Below are 13,433 nucleotides of genomic sequence, written 5' to 3'. Positions count from 1 at the left end.
ATTAAAATCATACTAGTTTATGGGACACGTTTTGGTCATACAGACCACATCCAGCAGAAGAAAAGTCATCCACCACATTTTGTTGGTGTGGCAGCATTCGGAAAAATGATCCGATTAGACACTGAAAGATGTGCACATATTATATATGATGTTACTAACTTTTTTATTCTCCAAATCATACGCTATATCAGCCGCTTATATCTTTTATATGTGGTACTTACAATGCATTAACGATTAACGATAGAATTCGTGAAAGCAATGTTATCTTGCTTGGATTGCACAATTTTGTGGGTGGAGAAGTTAATGCGGGTGCCTTTTTTCCGTTTCTTAATTTGTTGGATTTATATGACAAATTGGCGGGTGGAGTGGAGGATATAAATGGATTTGGGGAGTTGGAAAGAAGAGCATCTTTGCTGAGGATACCCCTCACGGAGAGCAGTAGATAGGTACTTTAAATAAATAAATAGCATATTGCCTACTTTCCTAAGTTGCAATCAATTTGTTTGTCACCCAAAAGTTTGAACGTGACGAATGGCATGGGGTCCTCTACTCTCTTGTAATAAGTGACGTGGTCATAATCAGATAATGACTCTAAGGGCTAAGGCCATATCCATGCTTTCATGAATTAAGAAAATGTATATTATCGTTGATATTTATAGTCTGGCTAATGTATAAAGAAGAAGAAGGTGCTTCAAAGGCATTATTATTGGGTAAATTACGTACATTTAGGTTGAGGTTATCGCCTCACCTATAAGGCTAAAGTAATTCTAATTTATCCTCACTTGTAAGATTAAAGTAGTTCTGATTTATAGTCCGACCGATAACATAATAATTTTTCTATTTGCATGTAATACTGAATCAAATTGCTCCGAGTGGTTTGGTTCGGCTAGTTTGAACTGTTCAGACAACTTTTACGCATCCTTACTAATATGCATCATAGTAACTTATTCTATGATTTAATACTAGTGATCAAGACCGTTAATCAAATACAATTATATCCAAAATGTTACATTCTAGAAAAAAAAAACCATATATTCTTTGAATGCACTGCTCATGGATACTCTTTGCAGCCGTGACTGATCATTCTGGGCCATCTTGCGGGGGCAGTGAAGGTGAAAAGGAGATGCCAAAATTGTAGCAAGTTCCAACACGTTCAACATTACACAATATGTGGATTCCTTGATGCGGAAATTTAGGTCAACCCACTCACCCACCCATATTAATATTGCATTTGTTTGTCTATGCAATTTTCTTTTTAATGTCTGAAAGTCTGTAAAATGACACTTTACTATTGCAACTTTGCAATCCATCTTTTCTAGAATGAGATCGCTCAATTTAAAGAAATTCTTATATCGGCAGTCTGGACTACATGATTGTGCGATCATCTTCAATTTAAGTTCATGGTTGTAGATGAGTTTTACATGTTTTGAGGGCTACAAATGGCTTATGGTCTATAGCTGGAGATGACCTTATATAAGTGTGATATCGTATCCTCAAGGTAGTTCATTTGTAGTCCCACTCTTACCAGTGTGATGTCGTATACGACAAATGCACAGAAGAACCACTCCTCAATCTAAGTTAGGCAAAAGATCAATACTAAAAAAATGTTGCTTTTATGCCAAACCCAAACCATATACTTTGAGTAAGTACCACTCAAATTCCTGATGAAAACTGCGAGTAAAGAAAAAATGGTAAAGTTGATCAGATTGTGACATCCACAAAGTTGGTTTGTATAAAGATGTCAAGTTGGCTTCAAAAAGTAAGGAAAAAGGTGGGTCTTGGGTCTTGGGTCTTGGACTAACCAAATTTCAAACGTCCATAATGGCTGGCTGCGTCTTGCTAATTGACAGTTGGTATTTGAGACGACAGACTTTGATTCAGTCGGTTTTCTTTAGCAGTTTCAGACTTTCAGCTTCTGTTAAAATGAGACAAAGCTCTTTTGGCTGCAAGAGGTGCATAAGGTTAGGCCTACTCAATTAAATACGTGAAAGGAAGGGACTAATTGGGTTAGCACTGTTGCAAGTTGACGATCAAACCAAACTAGTCTAGTGTCGGCCCAAAAAAGGAGAGAGGCCTTGTTTTTCTTTTTGAGGTATTAAGAGCACTTTTTATGGAGATATTTTTAGCATGTACAAAATATAGTTGATATTCGCCCCATCCGAAATGTTAAATTCTAAATAGAATAACATTTCTCCATTTGTGATGTTTTTTTTTGATAATTTTCAATTATTATGCCTAAAAAGTAATAAATAAATCCACACTAATATAATAGTATAATATTTTAATTTAACATGGCGGGTATCTTGTTGAGTTTTCAAATTTTTGGAATTGGAGAAGTCATTTTTTGAATGTCTAGAAGGAACCACTTTCAAGTATTTATTTTCTAAAAAATATATTTCAATTTTAATAAAAAAAAGTTCTACCTACTTCTAATAAAAACAATTCCAATACTAATGCTTATGAGTTTCAACAACTTAGCAAAATTAAAAAGGTGAATTCAAACACAAAACCTCAGATGCAGAGTTGTAAACTACAAACGCCTTGCAAGATTCATTATTTTGTTGATTTGGACATTGGTCTCAACTACTAACGGGCTGGGCTTGTAAAAGCCTTTAGAAATACCGGTAGGCCTGTCGAGGACAAAATATCATTGGAAACCCAATCACCATCAAACACCATAAAGCGTCCGATTCCGACGAGAAAACGAAATAGAACCGTCGGATGAAATCCCCAGTTTGGTGGGAAATAGAATAGACGCACGTAATTTTAATGCGGGCAGCCCGCCAGCGTGGAAGACGAGAAAAGGCAAAATTGGAAAAAGCCTTGGAATCTTCTTCTTGCCACGATAGAGAGTTTCTCGGTCGCATCCTCCTAATATTAGAACTAGACTTTTCCTTTCCAGTAAACACTTCATCTTTTGCCTCTCTCTCTCTCTCTCTCTCTCTCTCTCTCTCTTATTCGTAACGAGACTCGATCAAATTTTACACACCAAAAGGTAAATTTTAGTTTTTTTTCTTTCTGTAATTTATATTCAACCAGTTGTTTTATTACCTTGATTTGATTATTACTATTCCCTTTTCTTGTTTGGGTTTGAATGATTTCTAGGGTTTTTTGTTTGTTTGTTGGATTTTATATACTGAATAAATTCACTCCACTTTTCTGATCTGTGCGGTCCTTTTGCTTAAGTTTTTGTTCTTTTCTCTGATCTGACCGGTTATAATTTAGTGAGTCGGTTTGGGTTCTGAATATTTTTATGATCTTATATTTCTCCAGATTTTGTATGTTTATTTTATGTGAATTGTTTCTGGGAGATCTAATCTTGCTCAGGGATTCAGTTTAGGGTTTTCATCGATTTCATTCTAAATGATAAATATTTGGTGTTTTTCTCAATTTATTTGTTTTTTGGAAATTGAATAGTTCATATGTTTGTGCTTAATTTATTTATTGGTTTGTGATAGTTTGAGCATCTCTCTGAACAATCTGAATATGCTCTGTATCTGTATGTATTTTATGTGTTCCATCTGTATCTGAATCTGTTTTCTTGTGGTAATAATAATCGATTTCTATGATTAATGAAAAAAAAAGTGGTATTTCCATAAACTGCAGGTATTTGCTGTTTGAAGTTTTGTGGGTACTGAGATGGCAAGTGGTTTTGGGGAATCAACAAGCGTGCCACCTCAAAGCCCGTCTTGCTCGGGCAATAATGCCAATGATGTGGGCGATTTTGAATGCAATATCTGCTTTGACTTAGCCCAAGACCCAATCATAACCCTTTGTGGTCACCTCTTCTGCTGGCCTTGCCTGTACAGATGGCTCCACCATCACTCGCATTCCCAAGAATGCCCGGTTTGCAAGGCCCTCGTACAAGAGGAGAAGTTGGTTCCTCTTTATGGTAGGGGCAAGACGCAAACTGATCCAAGATCAAAGTCATATCCAGGCATCAATATTCCAAATCGCCCAGCTGGGCAGAGGCCTCAAACTGCCCCGCCTCCGGAGACCAATCAGTTTACCAATTATGGCTCTGGATTCATGGGGGGATTTGTACCAATGGCAACTGCGAGGATTGGTAACTTCACATTGGCCACTGCATTTGGTGGTCTGATACCGTCATTGCTTAACATTCATTATCATGGGTTCCCGGATGCTACTGTGTATGGAACAACTTCTGGTTTCCCTTATGGGTTCAGTTCATTTCACGGGGGCCATGCTCACGGATTCCCTCAGCCGGCAAGTCAAAGGCAGCAGGTTGACAATGTTTTGAAGAATCTGTTTTTGTTAATTGGTGTCTTTGTGATCCTTGCGCTGATTTGTTGGTAAAATCATTTGCCGTTTTAAACTTTGAAGCCAATGTGTTTGTTTAGTGTTGCTGCTCTTATATGTGTAAATACATTAGCTTAATTTCTACTCGAGAAGGTTGACCTGTTAGTACTTTTGGCCAATTCTGTTAGCTGTTGTAAACATCTGCAACAGACATAAAAATATCATAATAAATGGCTTGCAGTTGCTCTCTCTCTCTCTCTCTCTCTCTCTCTCTCTCTCTCTCTCTGTGTGTTGTGAATATGACTGTTGTGGGTTCTTTTACTTCAAAATTAGATATGCCCTATGTATATCCACCGACATGAATGCGGGAAGGTTTTACTTCCTTGGCGTATTTGTTAACTTCCTGTGGTATTTTACCATGTGCAACAGCCATAAAATTTCATAATAAATGGTTGCAGTCTCTCTCTGTGGTGAACTTGACTGTTGTGTGATTTTGACATGTTTTGGGATTTTAGGTCTTCAAAGTTAGCTGTAGAGTGAGAGTGAGGCCTGCTAGGTAGGAACTGGAAAAACATTGTTGGATGGTCCATAGGTCCATTTTGTTTTTGGCTGTTGATTTGATTTTGCTGAAGCCATGACCGTTTTCATTTGAATTAATATTTTTCAGACAAGTACTGTTTACTCACCTCTACTTAGTCCTACTATTGGCCTTTACCTGTTGCCATATGGTTGATGAGATTTGTCTGTTTTGTTGATGCTGGTGGGCAATAGAGATTTCTTATGTTTTGGCTGTTGTTAGTGTTCCGGCTTCTGAACTCGAACATTCTTATGTTGTTCCTGTACATTTCAGTCCATTTCCAATTCCAGTTTCAAAGGATCTCCCAGTATTGAAGATGGTAAAATTTAGGGTTGTTTCTATAGCATAGGATCAAAATTGTATTTGTTCATGTTCTCTCCTCTTTGGTTTTACCCCTCTTCTACAAAGAAAACTTGCACAACAGGGACCTTACTTTGCTCGATATCTCATGGAAGAAAGAACAGAGAAAATAGAATCATATTCTTGTGGTACACTCCCGGCCTGACTTTGTGAAGTTGTGTCCTTAGGTAGTGGGACAAGCAATGTTGTTTATATTCCTTTCCTTTTTAAACTGATTTAAATGATGTGAGTGCCACACTTTGCTTGGCCACACAAAGGGAAAGTATCAAGCACCTCTAATAATCTCCTTTTTCTACTTTTAAGAGATGTGAGAGCCACTTAGTGTCATTTTCAATTCAATTGGGTTAGTAGGTGAAATGGTTTCTTTCTTTGTACTGTATTTCGGATGTATGACGGGGAAAGAAAACTGGGTAATCTTCTTGTTAACTAAAAAGAAAAGTATGTTTAACTAGTTCTTGATCTATTGGTACTGCTCGTCTCTCAATGCTGGAAGAGGTGCAATGCAAGTTGAGAAAGCATATACGTTTGGCCAAAAAACAAACAAAAGCAAGCATATGTTAATGTTGGGCGTTGTAGTACGGATATTGTGTGCGTAAGACATCCATGTGATGGTTGGTAGCCAAATAATTGTGAACATCATTTTTTCCTGTGTGTTGTTTTGCAATGATGAATGGGTTATGAGAATAACGACAGGGGACAGAATGATAATTCATATCTCCATTATAACCCCTTTGATTTGATCTTACTGGCAGTGGCACCACAGAGCAAATTATATAATGTTCCTTTCCTTGGCTCTTTGAGGTTTGCCACCCAACCTTTGTGGTTGAGGAGACCCTAATAGCCCCGAGAGTAAGGGTCGTGCCTTGTGCGACTTCACCACCAAGATCAAGGTTTAGGTGAACAACCTAACACCATTATGCCTCATTTGAGAGGGTTTCAATCAAGCAACCAGTCACTTTAATGACCTGCTTAGTTACAAGTCCACGCTACTAGGCTCGGCCCTTTTCATAGCTCTTTAGTTGTTGAAAATTGTGATAAGTTATGTTCCTTCCACTAAAATCTTTGATAACCTTGTAAGTTTGATTTGCCCTAGAATTTTTAACCAAATAAAAAACTTTGGAATTGATTGGTTTGATTGAAAATTGAAAACTAAAACCAATATCTTTCTTTCTATCTTTTTTTCAATAATCAGCCTATACATGTCATTTGTGTTGTGACTTTTTCCTTTAACGTAAGTGAAAGCACCTCTGTCAAACGAACAGACAAGTGAAAAGCACAAAAAGCAATTTCAACTTCAAGTACGTACGAACCAATCATTGAGAGAAGGTAACTATGAAAAGCAGACGTGGATCCAATTGTTGCCATCGATCTGCCAAACAAACCGCGTCGGTGAGTTGGTCTAATACTACGAGTGTATGACTATCTACAAGACTAATCTAACTAATGAATATTTGATTGCTTAGTCTACTTATTAAATGAATATTTATCGTCTTTTATATAATATACAGAGAGAAGATGAAGATCGAATTCGGATACAAGAAGACGGAAACACGGCCTTGGGACAACTAGCTAACTCATATTTGTCATCTTCCTTTTCTTCGACTCCCCCCAACCTCAGTTTTGTTCTGTTAGGCTTAATTAAAGTCCTTGGTGGTGTACGGTTTCTTTGCATGCTTCAAACTTTTCAGTGACCTTTGAGTTTTAGGCATGTTTCCACAAGTTGACCAACCTAGGTCATACTTGTTCTGCCAAACCATTTGAGCTGAAACAAGTTATTTTATTAAACGAGAGTGAAAATCTCACTAACCATGATCTCTAATTTTTGAAAAACACACAGATTTTCTTCCCTTCATAATCTCATATGATTAAATAATTGAGGGCTTGTTTGGCTATACCATTGAAAACCAATTTTCAAATCATCAAATCAGTGTCCGCCAGAACACAAACTCGCTACCAGACGAATTTTTCTATCATTGTTTTTTACAGTGGTGTAATTGAACAACGAAAGCTGTTTTAGAATGCCGAAGGGCAGAGACAGAGCAAGTAAAACTCAGCCATCCATTTGTGCAGGCCTTGAAATGATGGGGGAGGGCCCCATGGGGGAAGTGATTGGGCCCATGTAGACGCCTGGGATCTCACTGGGCTTTTGTCTTTTAGGTTAAAAAACAATCAAAATCCATTTGTCTTAACGTAGTTTCTGACCCAATATATACAAAAACGCGTTTTCAAGTCCTGGACACCCAGCAACATTAGCATTACTGCATGCTTTTTCAGACAAAGGAGGGTTGCCAATTGGCCATTGGACTGACTTTCTGGTAACCCTTTTTGCCTTCCCCCGCCGTGGCCCCACCTTTTGTGGCCCTGGGCCCCACCGTTTGTGTCGGTGACACAACTCCACAGTGACTGGAGACACATGCCCTAGGAAACAAATCATCTGTAAAATAAAACTCTATGGAAAAGTCCAGAAGCAAAATGTGAACCCTACAAGTTAAACTTCCATTTTTTTTTCAATAGAAGATGTTCTCTCGTTTCAAATTACGTTGTTATTCTAAGATAAAGATTTAAATTTCATCTCGCTCATGTTAAAATTGGACTTTGATTTTGGTTATTTAGACCATTCAAGAAGACTGTGATATAAGTCAAGTGATTAAGACTAGTTATCCGTGTACCGAATACCCTGTATTTGCGTTGCCGACGAGGGTTGGTTTAGTTGGTAAGGTTCCTGTACTATGTGTAGCCCCACCAGTATTCAAGTCCCGCTGCTAGTAGTTCTTGTTGGTGTGCAATCTGTAATTTTCTACATAAATCCATACTGATGGCAACTATCAATTGGGTCCCACGCTAAGTTCTTCCACTCGAGGTTGTGGATCTGTCTTGACACTAGTGGTGAGAGAGTAGCCAATCTTCCCCTAAACTTTTCTTTAGCAAAAAAATGAAAAAAGTCATGTATTTGAATTCTGCTTTTCTCAATATCTCTTTATTAAGAAAAAAAAGACTGTGACATTAGAAACCCTAATAATTTGAAAGTGCTTTGTGAGTTTCTCATGCAGCTGTCGCACATGGCTCGTGGTTTGTATAAAAATGGGAAAAGCTCAAATAATGGAAGGAGCTTCTCCATGCTTTCTGTTAAAGGGCAAATGACTTATAATTGCAGGGCATGTGATCAGCACATGCCATTAATGATATAGTCGCGGCTGTATTTTGAATGGAATAATTTAGTTTAATTTAGCATGTAATGTAAACCTTTTTTCTTTTTCTTTTTTCTTTCATAGCATTGTGTTTTGCTCTTACCGACAAACCAATAACAGAGAACTATATTTAGGTTAGATCTTGCTATTTTCTTGAGTCTATTAGCATAAGAGCAAGACGACTTTTTGCATTAAAAAAAATATTAACTTGGAAAGTGTAACTTAGATGACTTGAGCGAATTAATCCCAAATTTTTATACTAGCTAATCTTTATTATGCAAAATGATTATAGAATACTACGGTAATACGATCACGTGGTACATTTTATAACTAATTCACCACAAATTATATGGCCAAAACTTTCCGCACAGCGTGTAACCATAATTTCAAAAAGACTTAATTAAAATGGTTTTCATATTAATTAACAAGGTTGGATGCTAAAGTTGATGAAGAAAGTCAAATGAGAAATGTTCAAAAAGATCGGGAACAACTTAATCATTAATTTGCTTTTAGCTAATTAGTAATAATGAATTAAAAGGGAAAGAGATCCGAACAAAATTAAAAAGTGTTAGAAGGATCACAAGGACGCAAAACACTTTCTACTATTTTCTAGTTTGGCTGTCCAAATCCATTTTCAGAAAATAACCAACCAGGCAGCCGAGTTTTCCCTTTCAATGAAGATCATCAGTCCAGGTGTCACTTTTGGGTCCTACTCAAAGGGCCAGGTGGCAACTCTCTTGCTGTACTGTAGTTAATTATCCTGACAAGTTAAAAGCTAAAAAAAAAAATATCAGGTCGTACAATATAATGAGGTGGCTGGCTGAGAATATGAACACAAATTTTTTCTAAGTGCCCCCATCATTGAGACAGACATGAATTGCTTATGTGGGGCTTTGCATTAAGTGTTTTCCCTCCAATACCCGGAACAAAGACAAAGATCGAGCATAAGAAATTATACAGCTCAAAATTCAAATGGTTCTCTATGCCCCTTTTGCTTTAGTAATTTTAGGTCAGAATTTAATTTATTTAACACTTAATGATGATTAGGGGATCAAGAGGGATTCGAGGACCTTTTTGCTGTTATAACTTGTACATACAGGGGTAACGCAACCACCGACGTTCGAATTACGTAAAACTGGTGCTTATTAGGCCCGTTTTGTGAGCTCGATTGAATAAAATTTATAATTCTAGTCAAATGTTTAGTAACTTAAAAACAATAATCTTATTACTGCCAAATGTAGTAGAATTATGAATCTCATATAAATGATTGGGTTAAGTAGGATTGAATTATGTCTAATCATGCGTAGTACCAAACATATCATTGGATTAACTAGCGTTATCTTCTTCAATTCAATATAATCAAATTAATGCTCTACCATAATCCCGAAAACACTACCTATAAGTAATAAAGGGAATTTTGTCAATAGATATAGTACTCTTTTTTTTCTTAATTTAACCCAAAAAATAGTTTTGTCAATGTGTAAGGATAAGTATTGGGATGGTTAATGAAGTTCTGTATAATAATATTATTATTTTGTGATAAAAATGTTACTGATATAGAAAAATAAAGTTACTAAGCTGGTGTTGTGTATTTATTAATGAATACATTAACAGCAATAACTGATACCAAATTAAGCATGAAGCATGATGAGTGATACAACGAGAATCCAATTAAGGATAAGGATAGAAAAAAGAAAAAAAAGAAAAGAAAAACAAGGCCTTTTCTTGTTGGGGAGAGTTGATATATAACGTTGCATAGAAGCACAGACGACGTCGCTGAGGTTGGAATTTTCCCTGAAGTGGATATGTCACCTAGCTAGGGTTATCAACAAGATCTAAGTTTTTCTCAATTCATACAACAATAATAATCTGAAAAAATTTATGCAAAATTTTGCTTAAAAACTAGTCCAGCTCAGGGTTGTGATGTCATTGTTTTCAATTTTCGACCGATAAATAAATAAATTAGGTTTCAATTATTTGGTAAAAAAGCACATACAAGGAAGAAAAGATAATCCCATTGTTTTCTTGGTGGAGAAATAAATATAGTCATTGCCAAATTTTCTTTCTGACTCCATTTTATTTGTCATGTTCTTTGTCTTTTGAATACGACCCTTGACTTGCCTTTCCCAGCAGCTCAGTTTTGAAACCAACGTTGGTTCTAAGCCACGCAGAAATCGCACAACTCTCTTCTCTTCTCTCCATCCAAACACTCTAAACACAAACACACACAACTCTTTCTCTCTGCCTCCTCCTCATCAAAAACCAAACCTCTCTCTCTCCAAAACCTGATAAGTTTTTTCTTAACATGCTCGCTTTCCTTATCAACTTGATTTTACTCTTTGCTAGTAGCACCAATGCGGCCACCGCGGCTTCTTCTGGGCGACTCAAGGAAGCGCTCGCCACCTCGACACCTCAAAGATTCAAGGAAGCGCCCAAGTTCTACAACTCCGCCACCTGCCCCGCCCTCAACACCCACGAGCACTCCTCCACCGTCTGCTCTGACGTGGCAGTGCACGTCGCAATGACCCTCGACGCCGCATACCTCCGCGGCTCAATGGCCGCCATTCTCTCCGTCCTCCAGCACTCCTCCTGCCCTGAGAACATCATCTTCCACTTCGTCTCCTCCTCCTCCTCGTCCAATTCACAAGCTCTAACTCAAACCATCGCCACCTCATTCCCCTACCTGAAATTCCGAGTTTACCCCTTCAACGACTCGGCCGTGTTGGGGCTCATTTCCACCTCGATCCGCTCCGCGCTCGACTGCCCTCTCAACTACGCCCGCAACTACCTGGCCAATCTCCTCCCGACATGTGTACGCCGAGTCGTCTACCTCGACTCGGACCTCATCCTCGTCGACGACATATCCAAGCTGGCGTCGACCCCACTGGAGCCCACCCAAGTCCTCGCCGCACCGGAATACTGCAACGCCAACTTCACCTCCTACTTTACTCCGTCGTTTTGGGCCAACCCGACCCTCTCCCTCACGTTCGAGAACCGCCGGGCCTGCTACTTCAACACCGGCGTCATGGTCATCGATCTGGACAAGTGGCGGGCGGGCGGGTACACGGATCGGATAGTAGAGTGGATGGAGCTCCAGAAGCGGATGCGGATCTACGAGCTCGGGTCACTGCCGCCGTTCCTCCTGGTCTTTGCCGGAAACATCGCCGCCGTTGACCATCAGTGGAACCAGCACGGCCTAGGCGGGGACAACTTTCGCGGGTTGTGCCGGGATTTGCACCCGGGTCCGGTGAGCCTGCTCCATTGGAGCGGGAAGGGGAAGCCGTGGGTGCGGCTCGACGCCAACCGGCCATGCCCGTTGGATGCTCTGTGGGCCCCATATGATCTGTTACAGACACCCTTCGCGCTGGAGGCTTAGTTGGGATCATCATCAAATTCAATTAATTAACGCTATAATAAGAAGAAAAAAAAAAGAAAAAAAATTTCCCTGTTTTTTGGACTCTGGAAAGTTTTAGATGGTGAGTAAAAATTCATCGATCCGTTGGAGTTTCTTGTACATTATACGGAGGCATTAACATATTTTAATTTTACAACCATATATTTCCTTTTCTATTTTTCCTGCTCGAATTCAATACAATTTTTATTTTTCCTTTTTTGGGTTTTATGTATAATAATGCTGATTTTGAATTCATTCGTTCTCGAGACTTGTAGCTCAAGTGTTTAATAGCAATTCATGTACTTAAATTATGCTTTCGAATCTCCTCTCCTTAATATCGCATGTATATTTTAAAAACGAAAATAAAATTAGGACTAAAAAGTTACACTAGCATGCAATTACGGAGTGGAAAAGTAGCGGAAAAAAAGAGATTGTGTTGGACGATTGTAATATGGATTACCACGTAGCAGTACATTTCGAAACTTTAGCATGCAAACAGACATAAAACTAGATTACGATCTTCTTCTTGCTTGCTTTATTTTCTGGTGCTCTTTTACCTTTAAGCACTGGTTTGAATTTCTTCTCGCTTTCTCTGCTTTAACTATCATAAGTGGCATTGAAGCTTTAGATTTGATTGGTCAGTCAGTGTGTGGCTGATTAATCTCAGGTCAGATGCCTCAGATGAAATGCAGGTGCAAAGATAATTAATAAGTTAAGTGCAATTATTTTTCTTTGATACTTTTTTAGTGTTTTTGTTTTGTTTTGTTTTGAGAGAGTGGTGGGAAGCTTGAGTGAATTGAAAGCGCCATATGCAGCCAATCTGTTGATGGAGAAGTACAGCCAAAATAGAAACAAAATGTTGGTCAATTATTTATTGTTGTTATGTCATGTTTGAGATGGGGATGGTGTGTCGTCATGCTTACAATTAATAAATATTGCATTTTACATGTCTATGTCACTAATTTTTTTTGGAAAATACCACGAGATGTCCCACATCCAAAGAGTGGGATTAATCCCTGATTGGAATTCGGCTTGTTTTTAATCACAAAGTGCTTCCAACGGGTTTCGAATCTATGTCATTAATTTCATTTGTAAAACTGGAAACAAATTAACCCTTGAAGTCAGGTATCTCATTGCAAGTACGTACCCTCTAATCGTCATTGAAGAAGGAAGGATAGGTTACTTGGTTGGTGGCTTTCACATTTATGTGCACAAAAACTCGCATAACCCTCTCACGGCTTTTGCTAGAAAAAAAATGTTTATATAATGTCGCATTAAATTGACTCTTCTACTCCCTCATTTAAAGAACATGGCGTAGAGTTGACTACATTGACCTATAATATGTTTTCCACCCTTTTACCATAAGCTAAACCTAGAAGACTTAGAACCCCTCTCCAGTACCAATGATGATATCTAGATATTGCTAGAGTTCGAGTCTGAACTCAAACCAGTTTGAACTTGCAAAATTCCTACACATCTTGTCGCTGCTTTAATGCACTTTATTTTTGGCTGCTTTTAAATGCTAAAATACAAATATGGGTGACATGCATACTTACTGTTTATAACGCCAGGTCAGGTTCATACTGTGGAAGTGAACCAGTATATGTATATAAAGTAAAGGAGATCTACTTTTCTCCTCTTGTTTTTGTTCGTC

The 13,433-nt window shown here is 38.3% G+C and overlaps 2 protein-coding genes across 2 annotated transcripts; both read left to right on the top strand.

Moving 5' to 3' along the window:
- On the top strand, positions 2,781-4,511 carry LOC18769344 (E3 ubiquitin-protein ligase RNF185). The gene is made up of 2 exons (XM_007202475.2): positions 2,781-2,995; positions 3,607-4,511. The coding sequence occupies exon 2, from the start codon at positions 3,640-3,642 to the stop codon at positions 4,315-4,317; it is 678 nt and encodes a 225-aa protein (XP_007202537.1). The 5' UTR covers positions 2,781-2,995; positions 3,607-3,639; the 3' UTR covers positions 4,318-4,511.
- LOC18771408 (probable galacturonosyltransferase-like 1) lies at positions 10,431-12,073 on the top strand. Its single transcript, XM_007202203.2, has one exon. It carries the CDS (start codon positions 10,691-10,693, stop codon positions 11,759-11,761), a length of 1,071 nt encoding a protein of 356 aa, XP_007202265.1. The 5' UTR covers positions 10,431-10,690; the 3' UTR covers positions 11,762-12,073.

Source organism: Prunus persica, chromosome G7, assembly GCF_000346465.2.
Source record: "Prunus persica cultivar Lovell chromosome G7, Prunus_persica_NCBIv2, whole genome shotgun sequence".
In the NCBI taxonomy this organism is placed as follows: Eukaryota; Viridiplantae; Streptophyta; class Magnoliopsida; order Rosales; family Rosaceae; genus Prunus; species Prunus persica.
This window is presented reverse-complemented; position numbering and strand designations above follow the sequence as displayed.